At 40.1% G+C, this 19,321-nt stretch overlaps 2 protein-coding genes across 5 annotated transcripts in view; both read right to left on the bottom strand.

Annotated features, from left to right (window-relative positions):
* The window catches only part of numb (NUMB endocytic adaptor protein), a 42,989-nt gene extending 31,223 nt beyond the window's left edge, over positions 1-11,766 (bottom strand). The window contains exon 1 of one of the 3 annotated variants that reach the window (XM_067614963.1): positions 11,448-11,766. The gene's annotated coding sequence lies outside the window, so the exon portion shown is untranslated. The remainder of the gene's footprint in view (positions 1-11,447) is intronic. The other 2 variants (XM_067614964.1, XM_067614965.1) reach the window with 2 other exon arrangements.
* A 4,439-nt stretch (positions 11,767-16,205) lies between these two features.
* Positions 16,206-19,321, bottom strand: part of galnt16 (UDP-N-acetyl-alpha-D-galactosamine:polypeptide N-acetylgalactosaminyltransferase 16) — a 43,885-nt gene continuing 40,769 nt past the window's right edge. For both annotated transcript variants that reach the window (XM_067614267.1, XM_067614268.1), the window contains exons 14-15: positions 18,848-18,964; positions 16,206-16,366 (exon numbers count right to left, since the gene is read on the bottom strand). In XM_067614267.1, coding sequence (XP_067470368.1) covers positions 16,223-16,366; positions 18,848-18,964 — 261 coding nt within the window. In that variant the 3' untranslated portion in view covers positions 16,206-16,222. The remainder of the gene's footprint in view (positions 16,367-18,847; positions 18,965-19,321) is intronic.

Below are 19,321 nucleotides of genomic sequence, written 5' to 3'. Positions count from 1 at the left end.
CATATTCACCAGGCCTCAGCAAAGTGCTGTTAATACATGATCTATTAATCCTGCTTATGGTTGACTCACAACAAAAAGCAGGCATTAGCACATTTATAGAGTCTCCGAGAAAGAATGCTGGTCTAAGGTCTGATCTAAGGTCTACGTGGATTTGTGAGTGGGCGGAGAGATTATCACGATCTGAGAACTTTGGTTAAAGTCCCATGCGAGAACACTCACTTTATGAGCAACCACAAAAAATGACCAGACTGAAACCTGTTATGGTCAAGAAAGGCTGAGAGGTTTTAACCACAAACTGACAAGCCATTTCCCCAAGAAGAGTGGCTTGGGCTGTATCACATCATGTCCAACACAGACAGACACACTGTTTCCATCAAGTTAAACAGGTCTGGTTGTCTTAGTGCGAGCCAGTTAGCATGCAGAGCATGGACGTAAAAACAGACAGGCACCAGACAGCACTTCCTGCAGAGCTGCTGATTCAGAGGAGAAAAATAAAATACCAAAGATGATGTTAATAGTTGAGTGACATGCTCAAGGAAATCTGTGCAAATTTCTTACACATTTGTTAGTTTGAGATTCAGCAATTACCAGTAAAAGATCTCATGGTTAACACTTGCACTGCTCTGCACTGACAGCACGGACATCTCTGATTTAACCACAACAGGGCAGGTGAAAAACTGTAGCTGGGTTTTAGAAACACATTCATTACTGCTGACACACATAGACAACCAGCACCTCCCTACTCCCAACTGTAAAAATGCTTTCAATTTTACCACCAATTTAAAGTACAGTTTAGTTCTCAAGGGAGTAATCAGGAACTTAAATAGGAAAGAAAGAAGCAATCACTCTATGAAAAGACATAATAAATCCTTCTGAGCAAGGTTAGGTGAAACTTTATGATAACAGTGAAACTGAAATTGAAACAAAATGTTATTTTACTTGTGACCACATCTTGGTCCTTAAGCCAATTCTGACAACTTGTGAGTATAAACACGTTGCTAAATGTTTATGGTTACTTGTCCTCTGCTGACCTACAATAGCAGCCAAGTAGGTTCCTTACCCTTCTTCTAACACAACAAAGTAATATTCAAGTGTTTGTTAAATGGTGAGAAGTCAGAGACCCGTTTGCCCAACTCTGCTTATCCTCCTCCCTAAAGTCCTCTCACCCTTCTCCCTTCAACCCAGAGGAGATGCTCGCCCTGCAGCTTTGAAATGACTCTTAAAAAGAAGCTATGATTATAGCGCACTGACCCACACCGATGTAACTGGCCTGACAGCCGCAGGCAAAAGCTCAGTTAATATCAAACATTTATCGATCAAATGTTGTGACTGTGACATGATCACAAATTCACGCTGCTTTCAGCGACAAAGGAAAGACTACAAAGGAAGAAACATGATGCTGTGATCGGAGCCAATTAACTTGCTCCAGGAGGAATTAAGCACGGGGATCATTTTTCTATTCTATGTGTGCTTCTAATGCAGAAGGGGAAAGTTAAAATCGAGTTGTCGGTAGCAGTTAGCGGACCCTTTACAATTTGCTTTAATGTGGTGGGGCTGTCCTGGCAGATGTTGCGAATGACTAAAGGCTGGCCGTTTTTGTCATTAACAACATGACAGTCCCCTTTCTTGGTAAAAAAGAGATTATAAAACTGGCAGACACTTTTTATAGTGGCAGTTTTTCTTTCTCTTTGCACAAGGCTTGTCACGGTGTCACCTAGGATACAAATGAGTCACAGAACTGGGAAACGTTTTTAGACCTTTAGACCTTTTAAAAGGAGGTTAAAAAAAAAATTTTTCCTGCTTATATCATAATTTGTGGTCATGTGTTTCTAAATAATGTGGATAATTTCTGCTAAAGTGACAGGAGCAGTGATAAGCAACGTGAAAAATTTCAAATAAATAATGAAGAATGTCTTTTAACTAGCAGGCATTTCTTCAAAAAAAAAAAAAAGGGTGACTTTAACAGTTTGTTTCCTGTCTTTATATGTCCAGAAAGATAAATTAGGCAGGCTATTTAAGTGCATAAGAGGTGAGGAAAGCCTCTCAGTGAGGAATGGTGTCAGAGTGTGTGTCCACTGAGTGATGAAGGCCTGTCACTCTTCACTGCCCTCCCAATCATCATCTAGAGATGGCTGCAGGGGAAATGTATTCTTCTGGGGCTTTAAACACTCTACTGCTGGCGTCTGACATTGACACGCACTTTTGACACTTTGTGATGCATCACATACACACTTTAGAACATGCATGTCACTTAGATACGGCAGAACACAGACGCCCAGGAGGAGTAAGACAGAGCAGGCGACACACACACACACACGAGTGATAGAGAGAGTTAAAGGCAGAGACATATGAAGAGGTGACGGCGTGTAAACGATTATAAAGAGAATGAATGAAATGAGAGATGAAAGTGAGTGGTATGGACGGGGAGAGAGAATGAAAACTGATTACATGGAAAATCCTCAATGGAATCGATATCAAACAGAGAACCCACTCCATGTTTCCAGCTGCAGAGTCAATGTGTTGTCAATAAAACAGCTTTTCATCCCAACAATGCTACTGGTAAATGGCAACACAGTGTCATTGGTCAGTGGCCTTTACACTGTATGTGTGTGTGTGTGTGTGTGTGTCAGTAGCAGTATTTGTCTAGCAGCAGGAGTGATGAACGGATGGAGTGGAACAGGAACTTCCTGCTGAGTGAACAGACATGCAATCGCTACACTGCCCCTCTGACCTGGCCAAGACACACAGAAACACACATACGCATGCAGTACACACACACAAACACACAAAAACACACACAAATAATTTCCTGTTCACCTCACCTGCCCTCAACGTGAACTGAACTTAAAACATACTGAATTATGAAAATATGAGGATAAAAAAAAAAAAAATCTGATTTCTGTGACTATCAAGATATTTGAGTCTGGAAGCTCTGAAAGGGAAAAAGGAGACAAACAGTAACAGGAGTCCACATGATGCGAGGCGGGTTTGTACTGACGTCAGGAATCAGCCAACCAAACTGGTCTTGTGAGAATGAATGTAAATGGAGCTGTAGTATTCAGTGCAGCTGTTGAGCTGCTTACTTATTTCAGGAATTCCTTTCACGTACAGTACCTGAGCTCCGTTCTTTGTATCCTGGTTGGGTTATTTGTCATGCAGAGGATGACTGTAGAATACAAAGTTATACAACAGATTAAACAAAACTGCTATCTGAGTATTTACCTAACAGATTTATGGTGCAGCACAGACAGGGGTGGGACAGGACTTCATTTCCAGAAAATGACACTGAGGAGGTCCACGGCTACTTTAAACCTATGGCTATATATAGATTTGTATTTTACCTTCTGATTCGATGTTATGTTGCTTATTAGTAGAGGTCTGGCTGGGATTGTGTTAGCTGTGTGCTTAAATTAGATTAGTGAACAGAGGACTGCATCTGGAAATACAGCAAAGGTTTCCATCTTTGCTGCGATGAAGGTGATTTCCAAGACCGGCCTTAAAAGCATCTGCAAAGGTTTGAGACTGGATCTGGACTAACAACTCTAGGAATGTCAGTGAGAATAAGATCAGATCATATCATGACAGGTTTTACTCCAAAATGTCATGATTCTAACGCTTATAGAGAGTCATGTGTATGAGAGAAACGGCCTCTAAGTGGCAAGCAACTAATTCAGTGGTGTGCTTTTATTTTAATGCCAGCAATCATGCAGCGGTCATGGTAGATGCCTTCTTTTTCCAAAATGTTGGACAACTCTTTCGTAAAAGAGTCCAAAAGGGAAAGCTGTAATATGAGCATAAGAACTGATGTCGCCATGTCCGTTCACGTAGTCAAGCAGCCTCAATCAAGCTCATTTTCTGCAGCCAAATATTGGAATCAGGCAGGCAATAAAGCCATTTTACATTTTGCTAATTTTTTTTTATTTGATAACCATGCCTGGTTAATATGAGGGTTACAAACAAGCAGGTTTTCAGTTCAACCTAAGCCACTACTATACCAGGTGACGTCACTGGTTGGCAAACCTTCAAGCAGAGAATAGAAAGTAATCAATACTATCAGCTGGTGTAGACTTTGGTTGAACTGGAAACCTGCATGGCACATGACTGAAGTGTAGGTGTATTGCTCTAGGACGTTTTCCAAGTCACATGGCTTTTGGACACTACAGCTTCAGGGCTTGAACTTGAGACCTTAAAATTATCTTTAAATTTGAGTTCTACCAATATTTCCACATTCGTAAACTTCATTCAAAAGAGGATGAATGTTTTTTTTTTGAAAGGGCAAGGAAAGGACAGCCATGCCCTGTCATCTCTTATGAGAAACAGGAATAATAAAGCCAGCAGACATCGAGCCTTTGTCCAGAGACAGGGTCTGGGCAGGCAAACAGGCAGGAAGAAAGACGAACAGGCATGTAGGCAAGGACTGCAGAGCATCAGAGGATGGAAAATTACCAGGGCTCCACAATCAGCTGGGCACCTTTGATCAGCCAGAGCCCAGGCACCAATTACTGTGGGATAATCGGCAGCCCTCAGAGGCCTGACGAGCTGCAGGCACTGTGGGCACAACGGGTCAGTGACCAGCAGGCAAAGGCCTGGTCAACACGGCTCACAGAGCCAAAAGCCGACGGTGCCCCTCGCTGAAATGCTGCATGAAGGCGGCCAAATGGACAAGCAGCACAGCAAAGCCATTGTTCCCCTCCTGTCGACTCAGCACAGTGGCACTCTCACAAGCCAGACATCGCTCTCCGCAGACCGCTTGGTGGTGGAGGAATGGTGCAATAGTGTAGAGAGTGTGAACCTGCTATTGCGCATTTCGGGCGTTCTAACGCACTTAACCTGTCTCTGCCATAAAACATAAGCGACATGTGTAGAACACGTGTGTGTCTACATGCTGCGCGTACACCTGTATCTGTAATTCTGTGGTAAACAAAAAGCTGCAGTGCTCAAGGCAGTACTTGCTGCACAGTGATGCAACACACAGGAAACACGTTCCTCGCCGCCCCTTTCTACTGATAACCCCTTCCTAGACAGGAAAAAGGCTGAACTACCTGCTTCTGACTTACCTCACATTATCTGAGAGGAATGTGGGCTGACAAAACAAAGTAAATCTAACTATGTGACCTCTCCAACACAAGTGTTATATTCTTTACCTCTCGCTTTCCTCTCACCAACAGTCTGGTATCTGACACAACTGCAAGCTAGCAGAAATGATTTATAAACAAAAACCAAGCCTCTCTACTTGAGACAGAACATGATATTCAGCTCATTAATAATTGACATCTTTCTTGTGCTGGGGAACGTTCATCATCGATTAGACCAGGCTACAAAGTTGGCTGCTGTGCTGCTCCTCTCTTCACTGTCAACAGTACAGTGACCCGAAACTGTTCATAAACCGCCACAACAATATCTCTTTAGTCATTGCTGTAATAAGCAAATAAGTCAATTATGCCATTGAACTTGACTGTCTCATCGCTGAATATTTTGCCTACTCATACATACTCATACAGTTATCTAACAGCAACACAGAAGCCAGTGGACTTTGGATCAGACAAACTCCGGTTACACAACAGCCAGTGCCGGTCCAAGTAGATCCATATGGGCCAGAAGGAGCTTCCCTATAAACCACGAGTCAGCAGAAGAGTCTAATCTTACAGCATTGAGGCCTGGAGAGACGAGATATGTTACACTGGGGGAGGAGAGCTTGTTTCTGGGGACATTTTAATTAAAGATTATGGATATTATTGATTTCTTTTTCAGTTTATGCCAATAAAGAATACTTGTGTTTTGGTCTTGATACCAAAGCTGTATTTCTTTTGATACCTTAAGTAGCTGAGTATAAACACATCTTTCTACAAAAACCTTTCTATCTGAATTAAACAAAATAAGCCAAACTTCTCCAACACACCGGTATAAAAAGCTGTCTTATTATCATCTGTCAAAGAACTTTTCTGGAATAAAATACAGCATAAAACTGAAATGACTCATCAATCAAATAGTATTTGATGAAATATACATCAAAGAATAAAACTGACAAAAAAGGGTTACAGACAAAATTCTGCCAGTGCACCAAAGTATTATGATTTAAAGGACAGGTTCAAAGTTTTTCAAGTCTGTCTTAAAACAATGGTCAGGTGCCCAAATGAACATTGAAAATAGGTTTTCTTGCCATAATAATTCCTCCTGTTCATACTGACTATCAGAAGATCGCTTCATCACGCACTTACAACATAAGTGATGGAGGCAAAAATCCGCAGTCCTCCATCTGTGCAAAAACTTATTTATTGTTTTTGCTGTGTCTTCCTAGATACCACTGCACATGTTCATGGCCCATGTTCAGCTGAAACTGGAATATAGTCCTGGACAGTGTTTGTGGAAAAGACTGTGGACAGTCATTTCTTCATCATAGTCGGTCACCTGCGCCTCCTAACCGAGGACAGAAATATCTAGCTGCAGTATACCAGAGACAGTTCCTGCACGTATACACAGAGTCCCTTTACAATCACTGTCACACATGCTATGGAAGGGGAGTCGTTAGACACAAACACACACAGACACACACATGTGCACGTCACTTAGTTTTCAGACAGGAGTTATTACACTATCCACACAGTGAGGAGTTCACATTAGTACATACAGAGAAACTGAGAAATGAAATGCACAAAAGTGGTTTTATAAAGCCAATACCAAAATCAGATCTTTTTGTCACCCACACATAGACTCAGACACATTTTTAAATCATACTACAAATGCAGCTGCAGGTTAAGACTCGTACACACTTCTCTCTGTAATTAAATGTTGTTTTAACAGGTAATTAACATTTGGTTGTAGAAACCCTCTAGAAAAAGATCATGAATATGTCAATGCCACAGTCAAATATTTGTGGTAAAAAAAATAATTAGTGGTCCTGATAATCCAGACAGACAAGGAGCCAGAAAACAAGGAGGAGGCCAAACTGCAAAAAGAAAAAGAAAAAAAGAAACCGCTGCCAGTAGCTGGCAACCCAATGAAAAGGCTGGGAGGAAAGAGAGAGAGACCTAATTTCCTATTTTAATACATATTTCAGGGTTATTGTAAGATATTGGTGACATTTTTGGTCATTCTTATTGTTTTGTTTTAAAAATAGATGTCTCCTCCTGAGGTGACACTTCTACATATTACACTTCTAGCACTCTGGCTGGCACTGATAGCTGCTACAGAGTTCCCACCCTGCGAGATACACCACCGGTCAACTCTGTCCTGGGTCACTCGTAATTAAAGCAGAGATCAGAGAGCTGAATAAAGCATGAGCTGTTCCAGTCTGGGAGGCTCAGGTATCACTCTATATAGGGGCCCAGAGAGACAAAAGGAGTCCCTGAGCCCCATACCATACCTAGCGAGGAGTGATACAGACGCAAACCTGAAAGGCAACTCCTCGCATACAGTGATGCACCCCCTCCCAACCCTCCAAGCCCTAATTTTTTAACAGTTTAAACAGCCAGCGCAAGAAGAGGAGCTCAAAGCCCCTCAGACCTAATTAAGAGCTAAAGATATTGTCCCAAATGGGGACACTCAGAGAACTGCGTTCAAAGCACTAAAAAAAAAACCCACGCAACACCCATCCATGCCTTGTTGTTTTTCATTTTTTAAATGAGTGCTGACACAGCAAAACACGGCCATTAGGAAACAGCCTACAGATACAAATACTGCATGGTTTGTGAAAAAAAATGAGATTAAATGGACTGTAGTAACTATTCTTAACTGATTTCAAAAACATGAATGTAAAAATAAAACTCAGCAAGTTTCCTTTACTGGGTTAAGAGACCGACAATAATCTGGTTAACACCGGTTTTTTGTTTAGTTTAGTTTTTAGGGGTTTTTTTTTTTTTTTTTGTGGAGAAACACAAATTCTTGCCAATGTGCACTGGAAAGTTTTCTTATAAGTTTTTTATTTGTGTAATTGTGCAATAAGAAAGCAATGTTGGTCAGGTCTGAATTTCAGATTATTATCCCAACACCACCTAACTGGGGTTTTAGAGTTGTCAGAACAATGAAACAAACGTAAACAAGTCATCTGCTGTTTGTGTCATGTAAACATAGTCAAAGATGCTCCATAGTTTTCATAATGTGACTGTTCAGATTTTTGTGTGACAGCTCTTCCAGAGTGATAACCACTACATGAAAATGTGACGAACCGACAACAATCTCCCTCTGCGGTAACAGATAACACAGCTTATCAACATACATCTCAAAGACGCAGGGCTCTAACCAACTCTGCAGATCCACAGAACCTATTTTAGGCTACTTATGTTGAAATGGGGTCAGCTGCACATTTGAGATCCTGATTCTAAAACCTCCCCTCTGGTTGAATCTTCTCAGAGTGTCTCTCTTGGATCCGTTCCCAATCAGCTCAGAACATGGTGCCTCGTGTACATCTAACCAGTGCAGATTGCATGCCTTCTTTATGATGCAAAAGGACCGAAGCCACGCGGACCCGGATGTTAATGATGCTCACAAGAACTTTCGTCCTCTGAAGGGACCGTTTGAAGTTGTCCAGCTTTCACCCAGGTGCCATCCAATTTACAGGTCATTTTCTTGTAGCTTAACCATGAACGAAAAGTTGACTTTTTTGTATGCAATTCATCTCAATTCACATTGCCTGATTATAAGTGCAAAAGGCCTTTTAAGCAAAAGTCCCCAGACTGCAAGCGGCTCTTTTATTAACAGTGTTTTGGTAACCTGTCATCCCACAAGGTTACTTTTTTGGCAGAGGAGAGTGTCAAAACAAATCCCGCTATAGTTCCTGTAACTTTTTTTTATGCATGATGGACTCATCTGCATTCTTGGTCATAACTCTCTGACAATAATGATATTTATACACACACACAAAAAAAAAATAGCAGAATGTGATCTCACTGAACCATAGCGCAATTCAAGGGGAAAAGAAACAAATGTTCAGACATCTGGGTGCACCATCTCAGTTTACATGTCCTTATTCTCACCTGCCCATAGATATCAAAAAAAAAGGTAGAAGTTTGTTCAAAATAAGCTTGGTGTGCCGCCGTTTTTATTGTACCATGATGTTGACAACAAGCACGGGTTATGGATGACGCCATCGGCAAAGCACGTTCAATGGCCCGCATCAAAGCTGCAGCCAGAAGTAAGGATTAACATGACAAATAAAAGGGACAGGTGAGCAAACTGTGAGATGGTCACAGACATAACTGCGGCAACCCAGACTGTTTGATGTTGAAAAAGAAGTTAGAGTCATACCTCCCATTCCTGTCATCTCACATTTATTCAGTTAGCACAGGACTGAAAGCTAAGCCGATATCACGGATTCACTCTACTTTCACCAGAAGCGCCAAGAAGCTCCACTATCTTGTTGCTATCAGGGGACAAAAATGAAGCCCTTTGATTGCTTTGTCATCGCACAGCAAGTTTATCTACCCGTGTTGCATCACTACTCAGCATTCACATGTACGGCTTGCTGCCAAGAATGGGCCTCTCCTTTGAGAACAGAGTGAGCTGCTAGGAGTAACGCTAGTTTCACCCACAGAGTGAATCACAAAGCTTCGGACAGAGTCTTGCTCTTGCATTCTCCTTCTTTCTCAAACAGCTGACAGACTTGCACAGTGGGATTGGTGGCAGAGGGCCAATCTTGCCTCCCTCATTTTGTGAGATGAGTCAAGCCGAGAGTTACTTTCACGAATTTCCAAAAGAAAAAAACAGCAAAATTATTAATCTCTCTTCTTACACTGCTTCCCCTGCCTAACGGTTATATCTAATTTCCTAATTGTTAGGAAACCCTTAAACCATCTGCATAAATACTGTATGACATCAGAGCTGAAATAATCATCAAATAATCGATTAGCTGATCAACAAAAAAAAAAAGATGAATTTCAGTGATTTTTCAAGCAAAGGTGTAAAGTATTTGTTGGGTTCAGATTCTTTAATCTTTTTTTATTTGATGCATTTTGCCATTTCTGGTAGTAAATTGAATCTCTTTAGTTTTTTCATCTTGGGCACTGAGACAATATAATAAGCATTTTCACTATTTTCTGACATTTTATAGGCAGAACAATTAATTGGTCAATTTAGAAAACAATTGGCAAAACAATCAATACTGAAAATATTTATTTGTTGCACCCCTATGAAACATACGTTAATTGTTTTACTTCTGTTTGATTAATTAGTCATTCTTCTTTGTTTTTTGTTCCCTACCCTCCTTGACTCCCTTTCAAGTGTCTTCTGGCATTTGCAAGGCCATCATTGTAAATAAACTGTTCTTAATGTCTTGCCTGGTAAAATAAAGATTAAGTAAACACATAAACACAAGTAGCATCATTTTTAAACAGACTTAAACGATCAGATTTCACACTGGAGTTTTACACGATGGCATGTGCAAACACGTATAAGACCTAGTGTTAAAAATTAGATGAGCCAAAATAGATATCTCGGCTTGTATTAATTCATGTCACAATCCTCATCGACACAGCAGTAATGGCTTAACAATTATGGCTCATGAGAGCATTGCAAATGTCAGTGACTGTCCATTATACAAGATGTTTTTGTCAAAAGGGTGTGCTGCTGTGGCAATCACATACAATCTATCACAGAGTTACTTTGTTAAGTCTGCATGTGGAAGGTAATCTGACCACTGATGTTTATCTGATCAGGGACAGCAGGCGAGAATGGAAATCTCTTGCTCTGTGGTTGTTGTTCCCAGGAGCACACTCCCATACAGTACAAAACCAAAAGGTCCAGCAATGATATCACTTCCATATAAGAGAATCTGGGGCACATTATCACACTTCACAAAAATCCAGTGTTAAGACTATGAGTCACACTTTATTTATCTTCAAGCCAATCAACCTGTATGATAGCTGGTTGCTGAATGTCTAAGCTGTCTTTTAACAATATGTTTCGATTGTGTCAACACATTTTTACAAACTTGCCATGTCACTAAACTTAATTGCAAATGAAGACACCCTAATTAATGCCAGCCTACATTAGTAACGATGATATTACACAATTAATTCATGTGACAATCTGAAAATGATATGACAAATTATGTGCTAGCTCGCAGCTATTACACCATTTTAGTCCCGATATGGGTCATTATTTTGCTGAGTAACGTTCATCTCTTTAAGTTAACCAGGTAAGTTGAGTATCGTTAACTAGCTAACTAACGTCTTCGCCCGTTGGGTAGAGGAGAGTCAAACCTTTCCATGCACCCCGTAAGAGATGCCAGACAGCCTCATTGCTTACATTTTCCTCATTCTGTTATCTAGTCAGGTTAGCAAGCGAGCTAAATGCCATGTAATTGGGTCTGCGGGGAGCTAAGAGCCGTGTAGCTAACATAGCTGCGTGTGCCGCATCCGAAAAAACACAAGCTAGTTGCTGCTTAGCTCGGTGAGCTAACAAGCTTTACTGGGCAGGCTGATTAAAACACACGTTACACCTTTTTAACCTACCTGTGATCACCGCTGCGACCCAGAAGATGCCCCCGTTAATGCCGTCACCTATTTCTCACGAACCGTGCCGTGCCAAAATAATTCAAATTCCACAGAAAGTGTTGGGAGAGACGCTCGCAGTCCAATCGCTTCAGCCACCGCCGCTGAATGGCTGCTACTCAGAGGCTCAACCAAACTTCCTCCTTAGCAACGGACCGCCTCCGCGCGACCTCATTGGTCGGGCGCGTGCAGATTGGAGGTGATCGATAGCTGATAGTGCGGCCTGGATCAAACTTACAACACATTCAGAGTAGTAACAGCTCCTCCACCGCATCAGACTTATCACTGCAAGGGAGTGATCAGCTGCTGGATGACAAATCAAACAGGGCCTCTGCCAGGATTTTACAAATGCTGGTTATTATGAGTCACCTCGAAACTCATACCCCACCCGATCAGAAAAACTTAACCAGATGCAGTTCTTTTTTAAAGGAATAGTTTAACATTTTGGGATATAAACATATCCACTTTTATTGCAACGAGTTTAAAGATACCCTCAGATATGTTTTAACATGTATATAAAACTGCTTTGAATAATAATATGTGTTTTCTACAAAAAAAGTTACATTATCTTATAATCTACTCTTTCTCCCGCATTAAAAATTCCAAATCTATGAATATCAGAATAAAAAATCATAGTTATTAGTATAAGTGTGTTTACACATACAAGGAATTTGGCTGGCTGACACAAGTAATGACTGTACACAGGTGAAACTGTTTCTGTGAAATGTAAACAGGATACAAATAGTGCAAAGAGGTGAGAGTAGTATTGTTCGTTTCACAAGTGTAACTGCTGGTAACAAGATGTCTCCTATTTCACTGTGAAATTCATTCTCAGTATATTCTCAGTATATGTGCACTGGAGGCTTCAAGTTTCCACATCACATTTGCCTTTGCTAAAAAAAATCCCTGGATTCTCAAAAAAACAAAATACAGAGGACATGACTTCAGTGTCTCATGCAGCCTTGATATAAAACTAAATAACCTAGGATAAAGCATCCAATATTTTACAAGACAGAAGCAAAAAATGTGAGTGAAGTCAGAAAATAAACATTATGTTATGCAAAAATAGTTGTTTTTTCTTTCTTATCCCTTTAATCTTCTTGTTACTCTTCAGATTCACCCTGGAACCATGTTTTGGGGTCCCCAACTCTAGGTTGGGAACCACCAATCTTCATAGTGTCTTACCTAGTTGTGTCCGGTCAGGTTGTCTAATTTTGCACCGTGGACCAAAGTCACCTCATTCCTTTAATTAAAAGATGGGACCATGGCTGGAATTTGGTTATCTGCTCCAGCTCTATTCACCTTGCAAAGACAAGAGAGATAATGTGTGTATTGTGAGTGTCCGGTACATGTCAGTCACCTGACCAGCGCCTCATCACATATTCCTTATCTGCCTGATATGCAAACACAGTGACTTTTGAATCCACACAGCTTAAAAATACTGCAGTTATAACATCCCCCTGTATTTTTCTTCTAGCCCCACATGGCAATCACGTTTTAATGACTGTCACTTCTCACTCTACAGTATTTTTAAAAAAGAAACTAATATGGATTTTATATCTAATGTCACATATCCAACGGTAGAGAGCAACTAAGTACATTTACTCAAGTACTGAACTTAAGAACAATTTACAAGTACAAGTACAACTCCACTACATATCAGAGAGAACTATTGTACTTTCTACTCTATTACATTTATTTGACAGCTTGAGTTACTTTTCAGATGAAGATTTGACACAATGGATAATATAACATAAAAAATATAATATAACTTTTACTTGTAATGGTGTAGTTTTACATTGTTGTATTAGTACTTTTACTTAAGTAAAGGTTCTGAATACTTCTTCCACCACTGCAAATATCAAACCTTCATATAAACACTTGAAAGCAAAGAGATGATAATGTAGCTTCTGCCTTGTTCTTGTTCCTCCCCTGATGATGAAACCTTGATCACTTTAAAAGGCCACAAGTTTATCAGCATTAAGTCGCATTCCTCGCATAGTTTTGGAGCCTACTAAGCTGCAGTGTGGCATGTTTTGTGACCTAGATGGTTACAAAACTAACAGAGAGAGAAAAAAAGAACTTTGGTTAACAAAGTTGTCGAGCCTGTTATACTAATGATTGTCATGCTAATGTATTTCTTTGTACCATGCACCAGTTATGAATATCTCTCTCTCTCTCTCTCTCTCTCTCTCTCACACACACACACACACACACACACACAATGTCATTCATTCATTCATTCTTAAACTCAATCTTCTTTATGAATCCTTTTTTTTTTTTTTTTTTACAACAAGCCTTCATCCATCAACCTGTCAAGGTCAAGACAGGCAAAATGTTGCTGGAGAGACTTTCACTGATCTGTGAGGATATTTCGCCCCCTCGTGGTAATTATGTGTAAGTTCAGTAATGTGGCATTTAGCCTGCAGCTCCTCTACATCCTAGTTCACCTTCGCAGGTGTTTTTACTTATTATGCTTGATTAGACCGCTCTGATAGGCTGTGTGGAGAAGCCATTTTCACACCTTATTTGTAATTAATTTAAAATTCACTTTTGTGACATGTTATGTGCAATAGATGTTTCAGTATTGATACATTTTGCTTTCACTCATATGAGCGAAACAATTACATTTCAAGAAGTTCTCATTGTAAATAAGTTTTTACAATACAAAACAAAAGCCGAAATCTTCTTTGTAGTTTATCGGCTGTGAAAGATCCCTGCAGTTGGTTTTATTGCACCTGTTAGAGCAGGACAACCTTCACCTTTATCCAAATGATTAAAACACCAGTGTGGTTGTGCAGAGCCTTTATTAAGGTATAAATGAAATCAGTTCAAATGAGACAGCAGTGCTCAACTTCACTCCAGAGGAAAAAAAAAATTGAATGGGTGAAAAATGAAGGAACGAATTTAATATCTTTTTATCTTCATGACTAGTGAGGCAAACAATTTTCAGTCTGATGAGAGTGGGAGTGAGAATGTGTTACTCAGAAGGGTTTATTCTTTGTACAGAGGGCATTTTATTAAAACTCAGAACATGTCAGACTTTACTCAGTTCTTATTTGTCGACACAGCTCTTAGTCAGCTTCAGCTGTATTTACCTGTAGCTAATGTGATATGAAAAAGGTTTTGCAACATTTAGTATGTAACACAGTCATCATGTTGTGTTGCATATTAGCATGTAATGCTGGCAAACATCTCAAATCTTGAAGTAAGAATATTTGTGGATCATCATTGTGGATACATGTAAATATGTAGCTGTCACTCATGGTTACTTAAAAGAGCAGCAAAAACCATTCAATTTAATTAAATTATTTCTTTAGTTTTCACTGTATTTAAGTATAGGTTCTTATTTTTTCTCTCCTAAAACAACAGTCAGGTGCCTAAATGAATATTGACACATATTTTTCTTGCTGTATTCATTCCTCCTGTTCAAATTGGCCATCAAGAGATTTCTTCATAATACACTTAAAATGCAAGTCATGGGACCCAAAAGCCACCCACAGTAGTCAAGTCTAGTCAATATCTTTTAATGCTGCAGTCTTTTTAGTGCCAAATTCCATCTTTTTGTTACTATAATTCACTACAGCTGCACAGGAAAACACTGTCTGTCCAGACACAAAGAAATAATTTTTTAATAAAAAACATTGTAACTGTGGAAGATTCAGACTGCTGAAGCCTCATATTATCTTCAGATAATGGCTGTGGATTTTGTCCCCCGTTGCACATTTGAAGGTGATTTTCAAACGGTCAGTATGAACAGGAGGAATGATTGAAGTGAGCAAAACCTATTTCAGGGTTCATTTAGGAACCTGACTATTGTTTTAAGACAAACCTATCTTTTAATAATAAATATTTCATGCTCAGATGATATTGTATTTTGGCAAGGTAGTTCTTTTTTTCGCAACATTATATGATATCAAAATCAAGTTCAGAAACAATAACCACAACACTGGAGCTAGAGATGGAATTTCTTTGTTACCACATTTTATTTTTCAAACAACATATAGAGTACTTTACACAAAAAACAAGCCATTATCTGCTTCAAATATTTACATAAAACTTTGTAGAGAGACAGAAAAAAAACATTCTTTGGGTCCGACCATGCAAAACAATAAATAATGTTCCTGACAGTGCTTTGCATGGTGCTTTCAAAACTGCTGTTCAGCAATAAAAAAGCTCAGATTTTACTTGGCTATACACAAAGCTGTTCCGGTCCACACAGTCATCAGACATGCCTCCACCTACGACCAGGCAACAAGACAAGCAGTGACTTTCATTCAGAGTAGATCAGGTGCACCTCAACACATTTGCTACAGTACAATATGCACTCATTTGTTTCGAGGCAATCATCACTATTCCAATTTTAAGCAAACTGTTGACCAGGAAAGATAAAGAAAATAAAAAGTGAGATGTGCAACAGTTTTCAGTGAAAAGCTTAGATTACGTAGAAGAACTGCAGCATCCTTGAAGGATGAAGCACTGTACACAACAGACCTCTGAAGTTTTGCTCAGCAAGGCCTAAAAATGTTTTTAGCGACGCTCTTCTCACCAAAACACAATGAGCAGGAGCTTGAAGTTGACATCACAAAAGACCAGTTCTCAGCCTCACTCCTTTCATCCCTCTGCAAGGCGACAGGCAGTGTGCAGATGTGATGCTCTGAGTCCTTCTGCAGGCCGGGTCCCCTCCCTCCCCTCCCTCCCTCCCCCCCACCCCCCACCCCCCTGCCCGCCATGGCTCAGATGATCACCTGTGGCTCCCAGGACTGGCTGGCCACCTGGGGGCGACACTGTGTGATGACTGGAGGGCCTGTGGGGGTCTGACTGTCCAGGCAGAGGCCGCTGACCATGTGCTGCAGAGCGGTGCCTTTAGGCTTCCATTTCTGCAGGAAAAAGATGGAAAAATATCAATTAATCTCTCTCAGATAGTTTTATAGAAACAGACGTCCTTGCACATTCTCTGGTTTGTATTATAAATACTCATAAATGATGTGTATCAGCACAGGAGGTTTGTGTTAGTGGTGAATAATGGACTGAATCAGACCTGGATTACTGTAATCACATGAATGATTGACTTGCTGCACTCACAGTGGAAAAATCAGAGTACAGCCAGCTGCATTGCACAGCACATACCATCCCACAAGAGAAGAAACAATTTGTTTTAGCTGCTAAAATATCCTGTCACATTTGTTACTGAGTTCAGTAACAATGCAATGATGTATATTAGACTGTAGGCTCCAGCTCTGGGGAGTGGCTTTGTCATCAAAAGACTACAAGAGTATATTATAACCCTCGCTGGAAAAAACATAGGGGTGAAAAAGCTGCTGAATTTATTTTTTTATCTCAATTGCAATACTGAAGAGAGATATTCAAAAGCATAGGTGCAGTTCTTGCTAACCAACACATCATATTATGAGTTTTTGAAGTGACATATTTTTCCACTGAGTATCAAGTAGGTTTGATTTTGTTGAATCCTCGTAAATCTAATATTCTTTTCCACTGAGATTCTTCGGAGTCTAGTCTCTGTGTGTAAAAGTGTCAGAGCAAGTGCGTCAAGAACCTCGAGACTAAAAGCAAAGAGAGCGAGAAGGTGTGTTCCCCATAAACAGGCCGTCTATAAATCATCAGATATAAATGGTTCACTGATTAAATAGCAACAGCTCAGCATGACAGCACCAAATGCAGATCTCAGGAGCCATATGGAGGCTTATTAAAGTGTGGAGGTGAACGAGGGGTTAATCTTAAAATCCTGGAGGAGGCAGAGTGCGCGCGTGTGTGTGTGTATGATCCTTTTAACTTATGTAAAGTGTTATTATGTGTGTGTCACATACTGTAAACATGTAGGATTACTGGAGGAGGAGAAGGAGAGGCAATTTCAGAGTATAAACAATGATTAGTACAATAAGTGTTGATGCAACATGAACCACAAGGTGATGTGATGTGTGATTAAATAGATATGATGGTTTTTGTAGGCAGATAAAGACACTGATATACTCGTAATAAAGCTGCTGACAGGCAACAGTTTTGAGCCAGTTTTCTGAGTTTTGAAATATGAGTTCATGCCAAAGAATTTTGGAGTATTTCATTATGTTTATTGTTGTTGGACAAACCTCCGAAACAGCATTTAGACCCGCATTGGACCTAATCTCTCCAGAGAACCCCAAACTAATGAAATTCTTTTAGAGTTGAATCAAGAGTTTATTTTCAAAAAAATGAATAATACAATAAAAAGTTAATGTAAGAAAATAAAATGTTGCAAAACTTTTTTTTTTTTGCAGCAGTGGTCAGGGAAACACCTCTGTTATACTGGTGATGGAGCAGCCCGATACCACACTTATGTCAACATCATTTTAAACTCAGCTTTTGTTGAAATATGTCTACATACTTGCATTTTAAAAAAGGTGCAAAGAGTTAAACATTTAGGTAAATATTTCATTCAGATAAAGTCAAAATGACAAGTAACTTTTTCCTCTTTGGTGGATTGAGCGCTCAGAACAGAGAAGCCAAACGTCTCCCACAGCAGAACTGGTTACTTTCTGATGGGCAGGTTCCCAAAGAACTCTCAAAGGATTGTGATGGGCCTGCAGAGAGATGAGAGGATGGCCTGGCCAGTGTCCCGCACACTCATACACATGGTTTGAGTTAATAACTCCCTCTTCGATGCCATAAATCAACCATGCAGTCAGCGCAGGTCCACATGGGATGTGAGTGTTTAACATTCACAAAAGGGGAGAACGAGGAAGCAACAGGGTGGGGTCTGAGGTTAAGGGAGCGCTTGTTCTACTGCACGTATAAAATCAACTCGGTGCAATATGGCCGCTCAGACTGTCTCAGCCTCCTGGCGTCATCAACACACTGCTTAAAACCTGCCCTGGAACCGCCTCTTATCTCTGAATCTTTCATGTCTGAGTTCGACACTTTGAGTGGCACATCAAGAACAAATGAACAGCTTGATTCCAAAATGAGATAACCGTTTGGAAAAAATGAGGTCTTCTCATAAAATGACAGACAGCAGAAGATTAGAACACATTCCTGCTTGTTTTTATGTTAACTTTGTTAGGGCTTTTAGAGCTTTTTCTCCACCTGCTGCGGCCAAAAATGACACTATGAGAGCGCTGAGAGTGAACCAGAACAGTAAAGTTGCATCCGGACAGCTTAAGAATGAGCTGAAACTCTATAAAGCTGAAGGAAGCTGCAGAGTCGCTGATATCCTGATAATCCTTTGTAGGTTCATCACTACGAGCCACACTCATTTCATACAGTGGTAATATGAAAAATATCAATTATAACCACTTTAAATGTATTGTGGAACTTAAAACATGTTCATAATGTATTTTGAAAGCCTAACATTAGTATCCTCTTACCTGTCTGGCCTCTTTTGTATTGCAGGGCTCCATCTTGACCTTTGACCCCGATGTGAAGCTCATAATGGCCAGGCAGAGATCCTGCTGTCGGATCAGCGGCTCAATCAGTTCCCATCTCTGCGAAATACAGAAATACTGGTAACTATGGTGACAGCCGTCGCCTCAGCGAAAAGTTCGAAAGAATTTTTTAAAGTCAAGGAAAAGATGTGTTGCAGGAAAAAAAAGATTAATTCAGTCATTATCATGTAAATAATGTGGATGTCATCGAAAATAATTCCACAATGAAGAAATCACGCATTCTAACATGTCTGGTATAGACTCTGGTTTCCTGCTCTGTGCTTGTAACTCTGACTGTTACAGCTGTGTACAGGACATTTATTACACATTTCTACAACTATAAATCATAAACCCGTAAAACTCTACTTCTTCAGGGAACTTGGTTGGGATTACATCTTGGAAAGTAAGCGATTTAGC

This window comes from Thunnus thynnus, chromosome 16 (genome assembly GCF_963924715.1).
Source record: "Thunnus thynnus chromosome 16, fThuThy2.1, whole genome shotgun sequence".
Classification (NCBI taxonomy): Eukaryota; Metazoa; Chordata; class Actinopteri; order Scombriformes; family Scombridae; genus Thunnus; species Thunnus thynnus.
The sequence above is the reverse complement of the archived record's forward strand: the minus strand, read 5'-3'. Positions and strand labels throughout refer to the sequence as shown.